This window comes from Gigantopelta aegis, chromosome 9 (assembly GCF_016097555.1).
Source record: "Gigantopelta aegis isolate Gae_Host chromosome 9, Gae_host_genome, whole genome shotgun sequence".
Classification (NCBI taxonomy): Eukaryota; Metazoa; Mollusca; class Gastropoda; order Neomphalida; family Peltospiridae; genus Gigantopelta; species Gigantopelta aegis.
The window spans coordinates 47,554,586-47,576,707 of record NC_054707.1 but is presented as its reverse complement, the minus strand read 5'-3'; the positions used below and the strand labels follow the sequence as shown (position 1 = coordinate 47,576,707).

Sequence of the window (22,122 nt, the reverse complement as noted above, 5' to 3'; positions counted from 1 at the left end):
ATACAATGTAGTATTTTAACATAATGTTATCAGTTCTGGAATTTGTGTCCAGTAAAGTAATTAAATAAAATTGAAAGGCTTAAAGACGCTCAATCACGGATGGTTGACCTAATTATTGACCCAACAAAATATTATAGGACAATATATACATTTGATTTGTACATAAAAGTACTTTATTGAACCATCTACATAATCAGTATATTCCAATTATTACTGATATTTTATCAAAATAATTGAATTATGTCAACGGTCCATAATTCAGATAAAAATAACGGCTATTTGGAGAGCAGAGGGTGTGACGTATTATTTTGAGTCACGTGACGGGCATTCCCCAAATAACCGCAGTGTCAAAACGATTTACCAAGCTCGTGTTGGGCAATTCCACGGTAACGGAATTACGAGTTGGAGAGATATTTCAGGCATTAAACTCAGCTAGTCCACATAAGAAAAATTATCATAATGATGTAACTATGTAATACACTAGTACTGCACTAGTGCTTGTCATGGGCAGAAGTGAGACTCCCTACTGCAAGGTGTAGTGCATGAGTACTTAATTAAAGTTTGGTAACGGAATTACGTAAAAACGGACACCATTTTTACGGGCACCGCAAAACATCAACAAACTCTGTGAAGTATGATGAAATAATTATTTATCTTCATGATGGAATGATGACCTAATGACTTGTGATTAACAAAATAGAAATTATATTACAAATTATCTCTTCATAATTTTATTGTACAACATTGAATGCCGGTAACGGAATTACACAGTTTGGTAACGGAATTACCACTCTGAATTTACTTTTGAAAAACAATATTTATTGACTTAAATAAGTTAAATAATAATTCAGTATACTTGTTTTAAGCATTCATATTAATATTTCAAATGATAACTAGTTTCAATATCGGTAACATGTACACGTGCATGTATATTATGAGTGGAGATTTAAACTAGCACTAAACTGTGTACATATTACATAGTAAATGTTTAAAATGTTTGACAGCAATTGAAAAAAATTCTTGAACAGTGACATTGTTAATAACAAAGAGAATTACACCAGGTCAGAGGAACACAGGCCAATTAAAATTATATAGACTGACCGTCAAACATCTAGATTGTATTATGGTGTGAAAGATATTATGCCTAATAATAAAATTCCTCATCTATCTGAGGTTATGGTAACATACATGACAACATTCAAAACACCAGTATTTTCTTTTTTGGCCAACCAAACATGCCATCTTTCCATTTTAATAATTTTACTCAGATTAGATTTCCTTGTAAAGACAGCATTAACACTATAAAACGGTTGCTTTTTTTTGTCCATTATATACATTTAAAAGCATAATGTTGGTGATTAGAATGATACTTTCCATTTTCTGGATATCCTGTCTTTTAAATATAAATTATTAAATACATGTACAGTCAATAAATGCCTTTGGATAAAGTAACATTAAAGTTTGCTTCAAGTAGATATGTTATGTTACATTTCCACTTTCTGGACCCTATATATGTTTAAAGATATATGTACAGGGCAGGAAATAGTGGCCTGTAAAAAGTGAAAAGAAGTCTATTTTTAAATCTTGCACGTGAAATAAACATTCACCTGCTAAAATTAACTCAAAATAGCGTCATTTTTCAAAAAACAGATGTATGTACGATCATCTCATTTTCTATTTAGCTGAGGCCGAGCTCATGATTCTGTTACATTTTAATTTTATAATGCTCTAAACTACATATCAGAGATCCTAATTTTCCACACATTGTCCCAATCCCTACATTCACATTGTTCTGTCTTATTTCCAGCAGGCCATTTTTGTTCACAGCAGGCCATATTTCTTTTTGCCTGCTATTTAAAAAATAATAATGGCAGGCCATATTTTACTTCATATTTTGATCCCCGATATAATTCTAGTAGGTGTCGATTATAACTTGAATTTTGTCATGGATATTGCAGATGTTTAGTCAGCATAATGAAGATTTTAAGTAGTACTGTTTGGTTAAAGTTGATAAGATTTCCTTAATTTCTATATTGTTAATGGATGACATTTATATTTGCTATGGGTTTTCCGCAAATGCATTTGGAGCCACTACTAGTACTATTACCATATGGATTTTTAAAAAGATTTTGTATATCTTCCTATTGTTACATCACTTGATGTATTGGTGTATATGGATAAGAGTGTAGCATTTTAGTACTATGTAGCTTTATATTAAAGTGTTTCTTGACAATATATACCAAAGACGGTAACGGAATTACAAACCTATGGTAACGGAATTACATATGTTTACAGCTATATAATTTTACTAATAATGTATGAATTTGAAAGTAAATGTGTCTGATTATGTTCATTAACATATACTCAGAGAATATGAGTTGATTCCTTGATTACATATAAATGAATAATACAGTCTAACTTTTTGTTTGTTTTCGGTAACGGAATTACAAACTGATTCTATGTTTTCTAATTTCCCCTAAATCTAATTTTTTTTTTTTTTTTCATTAAAGTGGATTATGAAATGTAGTACTTTGTTAGTGGTAAAACAAAAACACTAATAAAAAGAATATTACCTTCAATTACATGGCTGTTGTACATAAATTCATAGTGTGTATTACGGAAATGTCATATTTTTAGTGTGACGGTATCCTCATAAAATAGCTAAAGTCAAACACATCCATTTATTTTACAATATTTTATTTATCAGATTTGGATTCTCCAGATATTTTTACATTAAAAACAATCTTAATATATAAGGAATAACATGATTTGATTTTTTCACTCCATGTCCACTTTAGCGTGGAATTGCCCTGTAACGAGAACATTTTACTGTCCTCTGCAACGTAGGGTAAATAGAAAAACAATAACAATGAAAATAAGTTATTAAAAATGTTAAAAAGCATGTACTGAATGATAATAAGCTTATACATTAATCATGCTTTATTTAGATTTTATTGTTTAGGTTATCCATTTCCGTACATTCGAAGTGTTTTTGATCATCCTGGTGTTTTTAATATCACACAATGCATTTATCATATTTTTTAAAATGCACGTCCGTATGAGAAGAAACAGTTATGGAGTAGAGTTTGAGTCTATTTTTAGAGGGTATTTCACCATTTCAAATTCACAAACTCATGTTTCACTCAGTTGTAACTTATCCAAATGTGTTACAGGTTTGTAGATTAACCTTCTGAGTACTGCAGGCGAGATATCTCGCCCGACGTCACATCAGTCGACATACTGTATACAGTGCATTCCCCAATTCATATTTCCCGCCGTTTTGCACACGACACTCACTGCAAATGGAAATATAATAAAAGAAAAAAGATTTTTTTTCAAAATGGTGGCTTTTGGTTTGATTTTTTCAATTGAAAATACCTTCAAATTTCGAGTTCAAAAAGTGGTTTTTGGCAAGTATTTTCGCTTGAGAACAATGGCGGCACGTAGTGGTCATTTTCAGGGATCGATAGCTAATTGTGACAGCTAATTTGATAATAAATTTGATCGTTTTACCAACAACAAAAATCACCAAATATTGCAATATGAATCGTAGTTCGGGTTTTAAAAACAATTCTGGTCAGAAAACCACTGTTATCGGGAATAATAGACATAAATAGTGGACAGCTGGCCACAAATGCTCTTAAGTAAACACAACTTTTTCAATTTTTTGCCTAATTTTAATCACCATTAGCTGATCTAAAAATAATAAAAATTACAAAAACCCCATGAAAATATTACTTACCGATTCATATATGAACTTTATTTCATGTATTTATAAAACATTTAAGTGAATATATGTGAGTAAAAATTATAAACTTGTACCCACTCAACGTGGTTTTTGTTAAAAAATTAATCCAGTAGTCTAAAGGTTAAATAAACTTAGTGTTAATTTTCACAGGTTAAAACTAGAGTATGTCCCTTTAAAAGAATACTCTGAACTAGACGGTGTTTATTTACGAGGTGACTATTTATACGACGGCCGTGTATATAGCTCCGCTGACAAGGACTGGCTATATTCACAGCAAAAATGTATATAGGCGATAAATAAATATTTGATTGATCCATATTACCAAACCATCTGGAATAGGAGGAATACATACTAAGTGCTGTACGAACAGGGGAGACGGGGTTATATGAATCTATGAATAGCGTAATATTGCCCCTACAGTACTAACGAAAAATTAATAATAAATAAATAAATAAATAAAAATAAAAATTACAAATTATCAGCTGCTGAGGTAGATTATCTGAAAGAGAAACTAACTTCGGGCAACAGGGCTTGAACTTAATAAAAAAAATTCCGATTGCAATTTTGAGGCTCCTTAGGTAAAAAAAAAATTAAGTTAATTTTACCGCAAATAAATAAGACTAAAAGGTTATTTTGCTGTATTTAGTCATATTTCAAATGCGTAAAATTGCAAGGGGCAATAAAACTCAAAATACATATTTTTCATACCAGTACCCTCTAAATTTATGTAATGTTTCTGTAACAACTGACCCCACCCACCCCACCGCAACATGATTTTACCAACATTATAATACATGTAATAATAATCATAATAATCATAACAATAACAATAACAATAGTGTATTATTATTATTAATTATTTTTATTTTTATTATTATTATTACTATTACCTTTTTGGGGTGGAGGGGGTGGTATTTTATCTTGGGGGGGGGGGGGGCATCTATAAAAATGCATGATTAACGTGCATGCACACACGCACAAATGGCAGGCTGAACTTGTCCGGCTGCACGCAGAACTGGATTCAACTGAGTTAAGTAATAATTAAGCCAACCTTTAGATGGCAAAACATGCCACAGTAGGCCCTTATACTGTTTTGTTTTTTGGGGTTTTCTTCTTTTTTTGGGGGGGGGGGGGGGGGGGGGGTTACGCTGTACATTAAATCGAATGACCACTTTGCGAATCAGTCAAAATAATTTGCAAACGTCTAACGAAAAATGACTGGCTGGTCGTATGCCACATTTGTGACACTGGAAAACATGTTATCCATTTTCAAACCAAGTACTATAACATTGAAACCGTCTAGACTCTCTCTCCTGCTAAATTCCATGCACACACGCCTGATAATAATAATAATAATAATAATAATAATAATAATAATAATAAATGGTGAGTTCATGTTCCGATTGTTTATTATTTTATTTCAGTGTATTCACAGTTATTTTCGTCATGAAATAAAATTAAAAAAATTATTATTTTATTATATAGCCGGTCCTTTTATGACTTCACAAGAAGACTTCCAAAATTTAAAAATGAAGCATGTCATGGAATTCCCTCGATCGCAGTTCAATTAAAATGTTTTGGATCATACAATAACTAGGTTTGGTATTCCAAATGAATGTAATTTCCATTTATAATCCATATTTAGAAAAACAAGGCCCACTAAATCCGTGATTGAGTGCCTTTAACTTTGTATTTACAGAGTGTGGAGCACTTATGCAAATTACTTTATATTAACTGCAGTGCAGATTAATTATATTATCTGTAAATTTAACTTGTTATATTTTTAATCAATGTAAACCAAGAGACTTAACATTTAAATATCAACATTAATCAAGTTTGGTTATTAAACAGCTGTTTTTTAAAGGCATACTATCAGCACCTTATTTCTCTATAAAGGAAAATTACATTCATTTGGGATGAGGTTGGCCATGCTGTCTTGATACAGGAGATTGGTCAGCCATTCTGACACTGTATGGTTAATGGGGGGTGTGTTCCAAATCTCCATTATTCTACTTATTGGACATCACCCAAATTGATTTTTTTTTTTTTTTTTTATTTTTTTTTTTTCAAAATATCAATTATGAGTGGGATGTGGGTGGTTAAGTAGATTGTTAATGAAGTACTTTTAGTGACAAATGAAATGTATATATTTTCAGATAATACTTTGTTGGGCCATTCAATAGGTCCATAGCCTATGATAATATGCCTTTAAATGATGTCCTGTGGTGTTAAACAAAATAATAATTTCATTTACTCAAAGTAATCTGCCTGTCAAAAAAATCTCACATCCCTACATCAAACAAACTAATGTTCAGACTTCCATAATAAACCACACAACAATAAAAACAAAACCAAAAAACAACAACATTTAGTCAGAATATATTGGTAGTGTGCAAACATATTCTGTATGCAAAAGTTCTTATTCACTTCTCTTTTTTTAATGAATCTTTAAAACATTTTTTTTAAATCCCAGTTTGTTTCTGATGTTGGAAATAAAGTGTCATTTCAATAGCATCACATCACATTAATAGAGGACATTAATGGACATCATGCAGTCAAAATAACAGCAGTTACCTGACAGTGGATTAAAAACACCACAGCGTGGGATGTCATACTCATTCTAGTGACCCATTTTTAGTGTGAATTAACAACCAACCTAGTCATTTACCATTCAAATACTTGTAAACTTACATTATTTATAAAGACTTCAAGGACAGCTAAATCACTGAAATATTTTAATATGTCTATTCGATTCTACTAGCCTAAGTACTTGTACTTTGCTAAACAAAGCAAAAATATGAAGGAGGTACCAACAGATACAATAAAAAAAAGAAGTTTGTTTTGTTTAATGACACCACTAGAGCACATTGATTTTTTTAATCATCGGCTATTGGATGTCAAACATATGGTCATTTTGACACAGTCATAGACAGGAAACCCGCTAATTTTTTCATTAGTAGCAAGGAATATTTTATATGCACCATCCCACAGACAGGATAGCACATACCACGGTCTTTGATATACCAGTCGTATTGCAATGGCTGGAACGAGAAATAGCCCAATGGGCCCACTGATGGAGACAGATCCTAGACTGACCACACATCAGCTGTCAGCTTTACCACTGGGCTACTTCCTGCCCCCAGATACAATAGTCCAAACTAAAGCTACATCTGTAAATATCTCAATTATCTGGGGGGCAATTCTCTACAACAATTTGACTCAAAGCAAAATCCTTTCAATGTGAATTACAATGTTTGCCATCTGGAATCACTTTACGTTAATTCCATCCAAGTATAAAATCATCAAGTGGCCACAGTAATTAACCTCGACTATTGTTAAACATATTCAGCACTGGTCAAACATTTTTATTAAAAGTGTTATTTGAAATCACGTTCATTTATTTGTATCCGTATGTAGTTAATATCTAAAGTTAGCTCTGTGGTGCAGTGGCTTTATAACTTCATTTTTTTATTAAATTTTTCTAAAACTTTGAGCTAATTTCCACCTAATCCTCAAATACACCATCATGGACACATCTCAGCTATGTGGATAAGGCAGGCTTTGTTAGTTGGTGCAGTGGCTTATTACCTGTCACATAGTCACTGAACTGATAAAGATCATTCTGGCTGAAAGTCGTAATGGGACACAAACTTAACACCTACTAAGCTTTCTAACAGAAAATAATTTCCGGGTATGTAACAAAACCAAAACAGACCAAAGTGCTCATACTACTAGGTGGTTATGGGTTTGAAATCTTTTCAAATTGGACTCTACATTTCATGCACTTTGACCAATTTTAAACAGCAGTTCTCTTACTATAATCTATCCAAAAATTAAAAAAAAAAAAAAAATATATATATCCATTATTTCCATTTAGGGTAAATAATTTTTCCCTCTGTACCCTCTGAAAAAACCCCTGCCTACCAGCCTTAAGACAGATGGCTTAACCACTAGGCCATCAAGGCCATTAAGGCCAGTACTACTCAACTGAGCTATCTACCAGTCTTAAACCCAACACTGGCCTCGGTGGTGTCGTGGTTAAGCCATCAGACATAAGGCTGGTAGGTACTGGGTTCACAGCCCGGTACCGGCTCCAGCTAACCACTAACAACTAACCCACTGTCCTGGACAGACAGCCCAGGACAGCATGCTTGAACCGTAACTGGATATAAGCACGAAAATAAGTTGAAATGAAAATAATAAAGCCAACACCACTGGTCTACAAGTAGCACTGTTTCATCAACACAGGCCCGATGAGAGGTAAATTGGTAATTACAGGAAATGTCCAGCCGTACACATTTTCCCTGTTGGTCGATTTTCATCAATCAATTGATCTAGCAGCATGCAAGTTTAATATCACATAACTTGATGTACTGACAATGGTATGAGTGCACAGAATTAACTATGGTTCTCTGCACAGGTCTGTGGAATTCACAATAGGATTACTTGTTGCAAATGACATCTTTTTTGTTGATTAACAATCATTATTGAGATGTGAATGCAATAAAACATTTCACATGCTGAGTGGGTGGAGATAACGTGTAGTTTCATGTAACTATATGTATGCATGTGTCTTTATTTGATTACTATTATTAGATTCTTTTTACAAGTAAAATAAAGAATTTAAATTTGGTTGCTAATGAATACAACATTTTGTATGGGTACTTACACATAAAAATTTATATTTAATGTATGTATTCTTTCTTCTTTGTTTTGGTTTTGGGAGAGTTCTTTTTGGGTTATTTTTTTTAGGGGGTTGTTGAAATCATTAAGTAAACTATGCAACAGCAAGACTGGAAGCCAGCTTGGGCATAAAAAAACCCCAACCCTACCAGCATAAGAGACAATCTGAAAGACTAATTTAGTTTATAAATCAATGTATTTTTCATAGACACAAATACCAGCCAGCACACATACATTTAACCACAGACTCTTACCTTGAAGTATTGAAGTACTCCTCAAACCTTCCATCACTGATGTTAATGGCAATGTGTTCCACCACATCCACTCCCTGGAACAAAAAATAATAATAATAATAACAGCTAAATTAATTAATCAGCAACTAAAACATCAGTATGTTTCCTTCCTTCCTTCCTTCCTTAATTAATTTATTAATTAATAAACACAAACTAATAAACACAAATTCCTTAATCCAAAATAAAGAGGTGGAACGGTGAAATAATTACCTTACCACAGTTGAAGGAACATATCTCTAATGAAAAACGGCCAGGCCACTTTCACATCTGACCACAGAAAAAGCCTCTTATCACGGCACCCAGCCACACAAAGGGCTATGATAGCGGTGTTTGCAAATGGAACTTTCAAGTGATTGGTCAACTTAATGAAATGAATTTCCTAATCAATGCAGGATCATGCATACCGATGCAGGCCGCCTCCCAGCACTTGTTACCTGTGCTATTTAGTAAGGTTATCACAAACATTTACTAGGGTTGTGGACAGACTGGCACAAAGGCATTTCACTTGTCTATTAACTGAATTAGCATTATAATTTTTTTTTTTTTTTAAATTAAAAGTTATTACAAACATGACCCTGATGAGTGAGTACGTGAGAGCTCTGTGGCTACACCTATGAAATGAGGTGTGCAGTTTAATTTTATAGTGCTACCGTAACTTTCAAGTTACATATCCTCAGACAGGATACTGCCAAAAAAATAATAAAAAAATAAATAATTCTTCTCCAACTGCAGTAGGTAGTACATTAGACTGCAGTTATAAGAAATTACTGGAAATATTCAAATCAGATCTGTATATGCCCATCCCTGAACAAGAAAACCTCCTAACAACTTAAGTACGTAACAGTACATACATGTACATGAAGGTGTGGCAAGTAATGTCTATTATATGTACATAGATTTAACCAAGATCAAAAGCAAAAATCATCATTATATTTTAACTACATGCAATTTATAATTGATAAATATGGTGTTGCCTGCTTGCATGAAAGGGATGGGTGAGGGTATTTGGTAGGTGGGGGAGGGGGAGGTATCATTTATATGGGAATTTGAAAATATGGGAACTCTGGGATGGGGGAGGGGGAGGTAGAAGTATCATCATTTAAAATATGGGAACTTAGGTGAAATGGGCGAGGGTAACTCTAGGTGAAGGGGAGGGGTGTAGAAGTAGTATTTAAAATTGGGTAGGTGAAGGGGATGGGGGGGTATTTGGTAGGGGTAGGTAGAAGTATCATTTAAAATATGGGAACTCTCTGAAGGGGTGAGGGTATTTGGTAGGTGGGGGATAGGCATTTAAAATATGGGAACTCTAGGTGAAGGGGATGGGTGAGGGTATTTGGTAGGTGGGGGGAGGGTAGCTTTAAAATTTGGTAGGTGGGGGATGGGGGGGAGGTAGGTGGGTATCAGGGGGAGGTAGAAGTAGCATTTAAAATATGGGAACTCTAGGTGAAGGGGATGGGTGAGGGGATGGGTGAGGGTATTTGGTAGGTAGGGGAGGGGAGGTAGAAGTATCATTTAAAATATGGGAACTTTAGGTGAGGGTATTTAGTAGGTGGGGGAAGGTACCAGTATCATTTATAATAATGTATCATCAAGTGTTCATAGATGTGTTTTATGATTAAAACTTAACTGCATGCACATACATTTTGAGTAACCATGTACATTATATTTATGGACCAGATATTTTGCTGTTATTATATTCACCTGAGATTTTTTAAGAAAGAAAAAAGCAGGTATTTTTTTAACAAATAAATGAAATACAATAGTAATTTAGTTTTAACAAGCCATGCATTAGCTAGTGTATCATTATAAAGCAGGCATGTGTGCAGGAAACTATGCAGAGGACAGTCTAGACTGTGTTCAGTGAAGTTTCAGGGGTGGGGTGGATGGGATCGGTTTCAATCTACCACAGAAAATACTTTGCTATGAGCACACACACACACACACACACACACACACACACAGACACACACACACAGACAGACACACAGACACACAGACACAGACACACAGACACACACAGAGACACACACACAGAGACACACACACAGACACAGACACAGACACACACACACACAGATAGACACACACACACACACACACAGACACACACACACAGACACACACACACACACAGACACACATACAGAGACACACACACACACAGAGACACAGACACACACACACACACAGACAGACACACACACACACACACACACACACACACACACACACACACAGACACACACACACACACACACACAGAGACACACACACACACACACACACACACACACACACACACACAGACACACACAGACACACACACACACACACACATACACACACACACACACACACACACACATGCCTATTGTCAAGGTTAGCTCTGGCACTCACCAAATTTGCAAATTGAGCTTTTTTCAAAACAAAAGGCAAATTCAATTTAATTTGGCAAAATAAATTCATGTAATAATTGAATTTTTGTTACAAAATAACTAGGATTATGCAATTTGTGAAGTTTAATAGATAATCTGGCTAAATTTTCTGCTCACTCAGATTGTGCTAAATGAAAATATTTGACACAAGACAGCACAATGAGCTGAAGCTGCAATAATTATTTAGAACATGAGTTATATTTAATCAGTAGACTCTGAGACTGCAACCTTTAAAACTGTGTACAAGTTATTTCTCTCAATTCCTTAGCAACCAAGAGGTTATTGTGATCGCACAACCATCAAATGTTTTACAGACAACAAAGACATCATTATACAATGTTTGACAGAAAGATTCTTAAAATATACAATATTTTGATTGATTTTCTTAAAGTTAATGCCCATGGGGTATACAGCTTACAAAATACTTATTTTTAATCTTCCGCAATATATGAGATAAAAAAGATACCCTCACTTCAATTTAGATATGTCAAAGTGTCTATAAAACTTAAATTAATTTTTTTAGGAAACTTTTGGTCCTTTGATATATTTCGGCATTTACTGCAACTTATAAGTAATTTTGCTGTCTCAATCACATGTCTTTCTCTAAAACTACATAGCTCAGTGATACAGTGCTCGCCTGATGCCCGCTCAATCTAGGATCGATTCCCGTCGGTAGGCTATTTCTCGTTCCAGCCAGTGATCCACAACTAGTGTAACAAAGGCCATGGTATATACTATCCTGTCTGTGGGATGGTGCATATCAAAGATCCCTTGCTGCTAATCAAAAAGAGTAGCCCATTAAGTTGGAACAGCATGTTTCCTCTCTCAATATCTGTGTGTGGTCTTTAACCATATGTCTGACGCCATATAACCGTAAATAAAATGTGTTGAATTTAATTTCAAACTGCATGTGATTGCTCGCCTGATATCAATAAAGGAGATTGATCTTCAGCACCTTGATTTTCCATATGCCGAAGACTATGTTCATCAAATCAAAAAAACAAGCTGTTTTTGATCAAATTCACTGATCAATTGTATCACCATTTAATAATTTATCATCAAAGTGTATGTACCACTCAACAACAATGTAAAAGTTAAAGTCTGTTTTGTTTAACAACACCAGTAGAGCACATCGGCTATTGGAAGTAAAAAAATTGGTAATTCTGACATAGCCTTAGAGAGAAAACCTGCTACAATTTTCTACTAGTAGCAAGGGATCTTTATATGCACCCTCTTTGATATCCTTGTTGTGGTGTACTCGCTAGAACAAGAAATAGCCCAGTGGGTCTACAAATGAGGATCAATCCTAAACTGACCATAAATCAGAGAGCACATTACCACTGGGCTAACTGCACCCCCACCCCCCCCCCCCCCCCCCACACTCCAATGTAAACAAAGAGCCAAAAGATAAATTTTGAACAAGCCTCAACCTATTGAAACCAGATAGCACTGATCACCTTTTCACACTGGGAAAGCAATTGGTATAATTACTTTGTAATTATCATCTCACAATAAATAACATTAGCAAGGCTCCCCATACCGTGACAGGTAGTGGAAATGATAGACAGCCGTGCTTCATTATCCCAGGGTGGACACTTGTTCAGGTGGGCCATAAAGCCGGCCACACACCACAGGCCTGGTCACGGTCATTGCTAATTACAAAACAAGTACAAGCGTTAAGAGTGTATAGAAACGTACCTGGATTGTCAACAAATTAATATGCAGCAAACTTTTATTATTATACAAGGAATAGAAAGGAATGGTTGTTTTATGACAACTTGGCACTACAGATAGGCATTAACAGTCTTAGTATTGTGATATATTGAGAGAGAGAAAATATGGCCATGACATGAGCTTTGGACACAAAAAGTATAAATTGGATAGTTAATTTTAAAAATAAATAAAAATATAATTATTTTTAAAAATGTAAATTATTATACTGTCAAGAACGCTTAAATTTATTATTTGGTGCTATACATCAATTATAAGTAAATATTCTGTCTGTAACTGCCAACTTTCAGAATTGTAAACAAAACAAAACAAAAAACACCTACCCAAATACTACATGTAATTAGCTCAATACAGATTTCAGTTGGGTTTTTTCAATGTTTCTTTGATGGCTACCATATGACAACACACACTACACTCATTACTGAATGTTTGCGGCTAGGGGGGCAATTCCTATTTTGACAGAATCACACTGGGCCAAGGATACAGCCACAATTTATTACACTGGCACATGATTCCTATCCCCGCAGGTGGATAATTGCTAGGTGGGGCGAAGTCAAAGATGAGGAGACAGGTGTTTCTGTTTCATTGAAAGACAGGCTTAAAACAAAGACAAATGCAACACAAGCAAACAATTGTAAATATTTGTGCCAGAGGAAACACTTACTGTCAGAGTGAAGGCAATCTCCTCAAAGGTCTTCACAGTGGCAGGATGGACGAATCTGACCCCAGTGGGCAGCCCTTCTTCAACCAGGATCTCCTGTTGCTTGGCAGCAGAAGAAACTGGAACAACAAACATCACTTGAGTCTTAGTTTTACCTCAGCTAAGACAAATAATCAGAGGAACATTTATTTCTTTATGTTTTCTGGGATATGTAATTCAAGTATTTAGTGTAGCTCCATGGTTAGTATGATATGTAGTGTATGGTGGGGTGAAGGATGCATTGGCTGTTGGTGGACCTCAATGGGTTATTGTTCATTCCAGCTTTTATTTTTATTTCTATTGTCATAGGCGGTTTTATGTGCAGTTTGTCAAAAAGACAACATACATACAAAAAATCATAAGATAAAGCTTTTTTAAAAAAAGGAAAGAGAAAAAAGAATATCTTATGTGATGGGGGGAGGGGAAACATTAAGATTGTGTCCACTGAATGGGTTTGATCTCATGACTAGTTGCACTCTAGTTAAGCACTCCAGTACCAAGCTAAATTCTGCTTATTAGCCAGTGTGACCAGAAACCTCAGATATAAGCACGTTAACAACTAACACATAAACCAGTTCATATAATCACCTTAAACAGATCGGAAATTAACTCCCAAACTGATATCTTCACATTCAATTATCTGATTTCTCAAGATTTCATGAAAGGAATGTTTAATTCACGACAAATCAGCATTTACATTATTAATATTATTTATACCAGTCATGGACCATTGATTGTGTTGGAATTAAAAAAAAAAAAATTATTAATTAAAAAAAAAAAAAGCTCAGAAGTTTTTGCACTGGGTGGAAGATGGAATAATTTCACATTGACATCTCCTGGCGATATAGGTGAGCACTCTGTAATTGACCTACATTTAAACATTTCAAAATCTCAATAGCAAATCACATTTCTCAAATTATCACAGTAACCTTCTTCCATACACACACAGATACATGAGCAGAGGGATGAAGATATGGAAAAATGGAGAGAACAAGACAAAGATACAGAGAGCCTTAGAGTGACAGATTGACAGAGATAGATACAGAATGACAGGATAGGGGAGATAGGGGAGGGGAGGGGAGATGTTGAGATTTGTATACAGTTGTATGTTGTACTTTACCACAACACCCACTGGGCTGTTTCTCATTCCAGATAGTGCACCATGACTGGTATATCAACGGCCATGGTATGTACTACCCTGTCTGTGGGATGGTGCATATAAAAGATCCCTTGCTGCTAATTGAAAAGAATAGCCCATGAAGTCACAACAGTGGGTTTCCTCTCTCAATATCTGTGTGGTCCTTAACCATATGTCTAACGCCATATAACCGTAAATAACCACAACACAGTACTTGCTTCGTGGAGAGAGAAAACCACCTAATAACCTTTTTTTTCATTTGAGCAGCAACTGACAGTTATTCCGAATTTTATGCAATTTCCTGCCACGATAAAACTACAATGCATAGCAATGCTTTGTCTATTCAATTTGTGTAATTAAATGTCAGCTGGCAGGCAATAAAACCTGAAATGCTAAAGCAAAAGCTAATAACACTCTTTGTGACCAAATATGACAATGCAATTTCAAATAGTAACCCCTTTTAGGATACAATACAGTTATGTGATATTTTGTTTTCTTCTAATAGCAAACATTTTTCAGTACATATGAATTACTTATTTTGCATTAAATGACTGATCTCAAACTTGCAATTAAAGAAAACTAAATCTCAGATGGATAGATGGATGGATGGATGGATGGATGGATGGATGGAAAAAACAGACAGACAAAAACAGACAGAGGGGGACAAAACCTCTAGTCAAGTCCAAATGGGGACTAAAAAACATACTTTTTACTTAAAATAAGATGGAATAATTTGCCTAATTTAACATTTTAAACATTTACGTGGTTTTTTGTTCTTTTGTTATTTTCATTATGTAATTTTATTATATAAAAGCTGCAGCATAGAGTTTGTTTTGTTTAATGACACCACTAGAGCACATTAATTTATTAATCATCGGCTACTGGGTGTCAAACATATGGTCATTTAAAAGCTGCAATTCAAAAACATCAGAAAAAAAAGAGAACAATTTTATAAAGAACCAAGAAGTCGGTGATCCATTTAGAATCTACTGACATTTAACAGAAATGGAATATTGCATCTTTTTTTGTAATGCTTTCTCGACTACTACCTTTAGAAAACAAAGGCATGTCTCATGTGGCTGCCATCTTACGTTTCATCAGAGCATATTCTATAATGTGATCCAAACAATCATAGGGAAATTTCTTGATGACGAGCCAAACACAACAACACCCTCTGCCAGATTTTTTTTCTTTTTTCTTTGCATGGTGATAGTGATAGTACACATTTTTGTAACAGGCTATATATGTACAACACCAAAGGTTTAGCTCACTGAATTAAAAGAACCAATCCCGACAAACTAAATGCAAACTAATTCAAAGAAAGGTTTGAGCTTTGTTATGGACTTACATGTAAGCCTTGTACAACAAAAAAAAAATGCTAATCAAGCTTTTAATTTTTATACTGCATATAAATGATGTATCAATTTTATGCATATAATATATATGGTCACATAAAACTTATTTAAAGTGGGTACGCACACACAACACACACACACACTAACACCTTCATATAATCCTGTATCATTTGGAAGTAGTGACAAAAACTAAATATTGTCCTGAAGTATGTTTAAATTATATATATATATTAAATAGATTTATTGAAAACAGTAACACTAATAATTTAAGGATGCTTTTGGGGACGGGTTGTTCAAGTGTAACAGGAATACACCTCTAGTTCGAACAAGTCAATTACTCAGCAGAAAGAAATATTCAATCCATCAAAACGTTTTAGTAAAAATTTAAAATATGGAATCACGATGAATTTCCGATGGAGAATATGTAGTTTTTTCAGTAGATAGGAACTGAATTTCTGTCAAATCATAGTAATTTGGGTTTTCTGATCTGTGACCGCCAAAACAGGATTATTAAAGACAGCACTATGCTCGGACTTCTTTTTTTTCTTTTTCTTTTTTTTTTTAATGAAAAAACCCCAAACAAGCAACCTGTTTTACAAAGATAGCATAACATTACACAACAATTATAGCACAACAATCAAATTTTGGTTCTGTGCCTCAAGCTTTTTTCTCCTGTCCCTTTCATCCTTTGTAACAAATACATGTAATTAGTAACATCATTGTACATGTATTGCAATTTGCATCTTATACATTTTGTCAGTACTGAATCTGTATAAAAATCCCAAAATAAGATAAATTTAAAACACATTCTTTACAATTTGTTCCTATATTTCAACGGCATCCTTCATCTGGGATTGGGACAGGATGTAGCCCAGTGGTACAGCGCTCACTTGATGCACGGTCGGTTTGGGATCGATCCCTGTCAGTGGGCCTACTTGGCTATTTCTTGTTCAAGCCAGTGCACTACGACTGGTATATCAAAGGCCATGGTATGTCCTATCCTGTCTGTGGGATGGTATATAAACAAATCCCTTGATACTAATGAAAAAATGTATCATGTTTCCTCTTTAAGACTACATGTCAAAATTACCAAATGTTAACTGAAGTATAATATGTAGTAGGATCACTGTGAAGACTTTGTGCACCTTCACTGGTATATTAAAGACTTTTCATCAAGGGATTGTAATTCTCGACCTAGTTATGTTAGATCCATTTTTCCAAGTTGCCATTGAATATAATATATATAACGATTCCTTCACATCATAAAGTCTTGTTATTTTAGTTTTTACATTCTCTAACTTAAAATTATTAATTTTTTGTAAGCCTGATGTTTGTATTATCTTAAAATAATTGGTTTTGGTTTTATTTGTTTATATGTGATTTTTATCTTTTTTTCTTTTTTAAATATTCTTAATAATTAATTAGAATCTGATGTCGTCAGTGTTTGATAGCGATGACTTCATGTGTTTTTAAGTTGAACAATGATGGCATTCTACATTCACAAATATTGTGTCATCAGGTCTCATACCATCGGGCCAACGGACTCAGATTGCAAGTTAATTATACAATTACATTGTATCATGCGGTTTCACAGTTAGGGTGTTTTGGACTAAATTTGGGTCGCTGATTCCAAATATGAAGTCAGATTTAGCAAGCATGTCAGGTTTTCAAGTTATGTATATTTGTCGGTGATACCCACCATGCTTTATTAGAGACTTTGAGACTGTATATCACTACATTGTACATTGCTTAATAATTATGTGCATGTCATTTTTAGATAGTAGAATAGCGCTTATATACAAATTAAAGTTATAGAAAAAGAACCTAATAAAAGCATCATAACATGATATAGTCAGCATTGGCACCATTCAGCAGTGTTCAAAAGTGAGTGAGACTTGCTTTTACAGTTGTACATGGAATTGTTCTTCTGTTGTAAGAACCAGCAGTAATCACTCATCATGTCTGGATTGAACCGGCCTTTGTAAAGACAATGGATCACAATAGTTGTGACATCCAGGCTAGGGAATTTCAAGGCTATCTTAGGCACTATGAAATTGTAAAACCATTGTAGGCTATGACAATATTACAGCACATGCCATACTAATATCATAGCCTACAATGATTTTACGATTTCATAGTGCTAAGATAGCTTCGAAAATATGGGCCCTGTATTTGAGAGACGAAGTTTTAAAATTAAAATAACAATTAACATCCTCTGAGATGAACTATAAACGAAGTTCAATTGGTCCAGGACTTATATAGTTTGTAAACATGAAGCCTAACACAAAGGGTGATGCTGTCACTGCTGCCATCAACAGAAAAAATAATACCTATATCTTTTTATAGTGTTTTAACTTTGTCAAGACTGGACCAAAACGACTGGTTACCTTCATTTCTGACTCTGAGTTCCACTGTATGATTGCCAGCTTCATTAAAGGTCTTTTCAACGACAGGCGACCGAGTCAACACAGACGTGTTGTCTGGGAAGACCCATTCAAACATCAGATCTCCTTGTGTCGGAACCTGACCTGTAATAAAACATTCAACAAACACTAACTGAACGCATTCTATCACTTATAAATTGCTGGCTTGTCGTGTAGTTCTACAAGCCAACCTCTGTTTACTGTCATTAGTTGCTTATAGTACATACCCAACTCCCTGACCACATAATCTGGCCACGAGGAGTATCCATATAGAACTTGGTAATTGCAATCAGTTCGAATTCACGCTTTAATGTTCAAACACAATGAATACAAACTTCTGTTACCAATCAGAGGTGTCTTTGTAAAGAATGCATGGTCAAGATCGTACATTCACCGAGGGTGATGGAATTTTATATAAAAAAACAACTTATAGGAATGTTTTTCCTGTAGATGACATCACTGCTCAGTTCCAATATTGATAACCTTGGTGTTTGATCGAACCAGTATATGGCTAAGCCAGTAAATTTAAGGTTGGCTGGCTGGCTGACTTCATATATTAATACCATTAACCATAACGATCAAAGTTATTGGGTTCATTATTGTTCACCATCTACTAAAAACTAATGGAAATGGCTTCGTATTATATACAAACACTATATAGTCACATTCATTCATTTCAACTTATTTTCGTGCTTATATCCAATTAAGGTTCAAGCACGCTGTCCTGGGCACACACCTCAGCTATCTGGGCTGTCTGTCCAGGACAGTAGGTTAATTGTTAGTTGGTTAGTAGTTAGTGAGAGAGAAGAGGGTGTAGTGGCCTTACACCTACCCATTGAGCCCTTAAGAACTCGCTCTGGGTTGGAGCCGGTACCGGGCTGCGAACCTGTACCTACCAGCCTGTAGTCCGATGGCTTAACCACTACGCCACCGAGGCACATGATTATAGACACCACCATTTAATTTAGTAATCTGTTACAGGGCTCATCCTGCACATTGCCAAATTAGCCAACTGCTAATTTTTATACCAAGTGGCTCCAACATTAAGTCTTTGGCTAATTAAATATTCCTTAAATTAACTACATTTTAATCATTTTCAAGGAAATACTCTAGATACCTGAAAATTGGCTTAACTAAAATTGGCTTATCCCTGTGTTGAGGCCCTCCTGTTAATAGCACCCACACTGACTAAAACAAAAAATGAGAATCATACCTGCTGTTTGTGCCACTAGCAATGCTGTAAATCCTTGGATGAGAGGCTTATTCAGGACATCAAATTCCACATCTTCCAGGCCAGACTGAATGAGCACTGTGATGGTTTCATTCACCTCAGACACATGGTTAGAAGCATACACCGTCACTTTGTAGATGCCTGGATGCTTGAAGGCATGGCTCAGGAAATACAAGTTACCATCGGTTTTCTTAACATCTTTATAGGAACGCCGACCATCACCCAAGTTAAATTCAAATTCAACAAAGGTACACCAGCAGTTGATTTTAGCAATCAGATACACTGGGACTCCTACCAAAGATGGCCCAGAAGTGAAAAAATCCACTTTGTTTAAAGGTTCTTCCACTGTGATTGGGTGCAGTGTCATGGTTTTGCGACTGATGGAATTGAAAGCCAGGACACCAACACTATACCTTCCTGGACGTTGGTACAGGTAATTTGCCACTGATGAATGATTGGTGATTACTTTTGCAATCCGTCCACTGTCCTTGAAGTTCCACTCGAAGATGACATCATCCCCTTTGGTGACTTCTGCCACACAGCTTACCGTCTGCCCAAGTCTGACATACTGATGAGGAGAGCAGAAGGCAGAGAGATGGTCAATGGGATGCTGTGCAATAACGGAACCAAGGGTTGACACAGAATTTATTAAATTTCTTGCTGTCACTGAAACCATGTACCTGCCATATTGGTGAAAAACGTAGGTCAAGTGGGAAGAAGTGGTGGTTATGTTATCAAGAAGCTTGTGCTCCTGGTCGTATATCATCCACATCACACTCAGATTGACGGACGATGTCAAGAAATGGAGCTGCAATTCTGTAGAAGTGTTCACTAGTACAGTTTCATCCATCTGGAGCTTGGGGACGGTGAGTTCATTCTGAACAATGATGGGCTTCTTGAAGAACATGGGGACAAAGCTGTAGTTGTTGAAGATGAGGATGTCAGGATTGAAGGCGCCCTCCACCTCGTATACATACTGGAACTCAATGCTCAGGTTACAGCCATCGCCATAGCTGGCCACCAACACCAGGCCATCCAGTTCTTCCTCCAAGACATCATCCACGTCTTCAGTTGTAGAATTCTCCGTTCTGTTCCGGGCTTCCTGCAAAGAAACCTGCTTTGTCTCACCAACGCCAAAGTCCACGATAAGCTGAGTGTTTTGTCTGAATGTTGTTTCCACAGTGACAAGAAATCTGATTGGTTTGTTAACTTTGACTGCACCACCAGGGAAGTCTTCAGCAAGTGAAAAAGAAACATCTCCAAGATTCTTTTCCATAGCAACCTGTAAAACATAGAAAACCAGGATCAAAAGAAGTCCTCATTGTATATTATACTGCAATGATAGGTCAATTTCTTAGCCTAGTTTTCCCACTGGTGGTATTGCTTCAACCAAGTATTTCGTTTCAAATAAATGTCAATACATTATTACAATTTTGTGCTTATATCCATTTAAATTTGAAACACAATGTCCTCTGCACACTTTAATAATCTGGGCTGACTGTCTAGGACAGGGGTTGGGGTTAGTTGTTACTAGTTAGTGAGCAGCTAAAACTCTGTCTGGGTGGAAATTGGTAATAAGGTGTGAACCATGCTGCAGTATGGTACCTACCAGCCAAAATGCTGATAGCCAGGGGTGGAATCTTCCTCAATCAAGATGGCCTTTGCCTGAAGTGCTTGGGTTAAAGGATCAATCCCAATTGGTGGAACCATTTTGTAAGAATGTTTTTCCCTGTTCCAACTATTGCCCCAAGACTGGTATATCAAAGGCTGTGTATGTGCTGTTTTGTCTGTGGTAAAGTGCATATAAAAAATCCCTTGTTTGTAATGAAAAATATAATGGCGCCCCCAAAAATAATAACAAAATGTATTATGTGACATGTTGTGGTTATTAATTCTGAGTTCGTGATTATTTTCAGTTGATCTTTCAGAAAGTCATTATTCTGGGTTGATATTTTATGATGTAATTATTCCGATTTGGTTTTCAATCATGACATAATTATTCTGGGTTGCTTTTCTGTTATGAAGTGAATTCAAGGACATATTATCTCTGTATGTAAAATCCCCACCACTGTTAATTGCTGCATTCTTGAAGCATTGATCAGTATACATATGAAGAGTCCACAGGAATAATGTGTGATGTCACATGTTTGAATATTTATGCTTAAGAAAGTACTACTTTTAAAGGCCTACCATAATAATAGTTTTTTAATTTAGTGTGTCATTGCGACCTTGACATATACAACCGTTATAATGCTAACTATCTGTTTCAACATCATACATGGCTTCTAGATTATGGTAGCCTAACTCCCATGGCTAATGATATTCAAGGTTGGGATATTAAATAACTACTATCACCATGCCCGACGGCAAGTGAACAAAAGTTGT

At 35.3% G+C, this 22,122-nt stretch overlaps 1 protein-coding gene across 1 annotated transcript in view; it reads right to left on the bottom strand.

Annotated features, from left to right (window-relative positions):
* LOC121381607 (polycystic kidney disease protein 1-like 1) overlaps positions 1-22,122 on the bottom strand; it is a 246,383-nt gene that overhangs the window by 138,220 nt on the left and 86,041 nt on the right. The window contains exons 8-11 of the mRNA XM_041510943.1: positions 19,720-21,019; positions 18,471-18,611; positions 13,555-13,670; positions 8,686-8,759 (exon numbers count right to left, since the gene is read on the bottom strand). Coding sequence (XP_041366877.1) covers positions 8,686-8,759; positions 13,555-13,670; positions 18,471-18,611; positions 19,720-21,019 — 1,631 coding nt within the window. The remainder of the gene's footprint in view (positions 1-8,685; positions 8,760-13,554; positions 13,671-18,470; positions 18,612-19,719; positions 21,020-22,122) is intronic.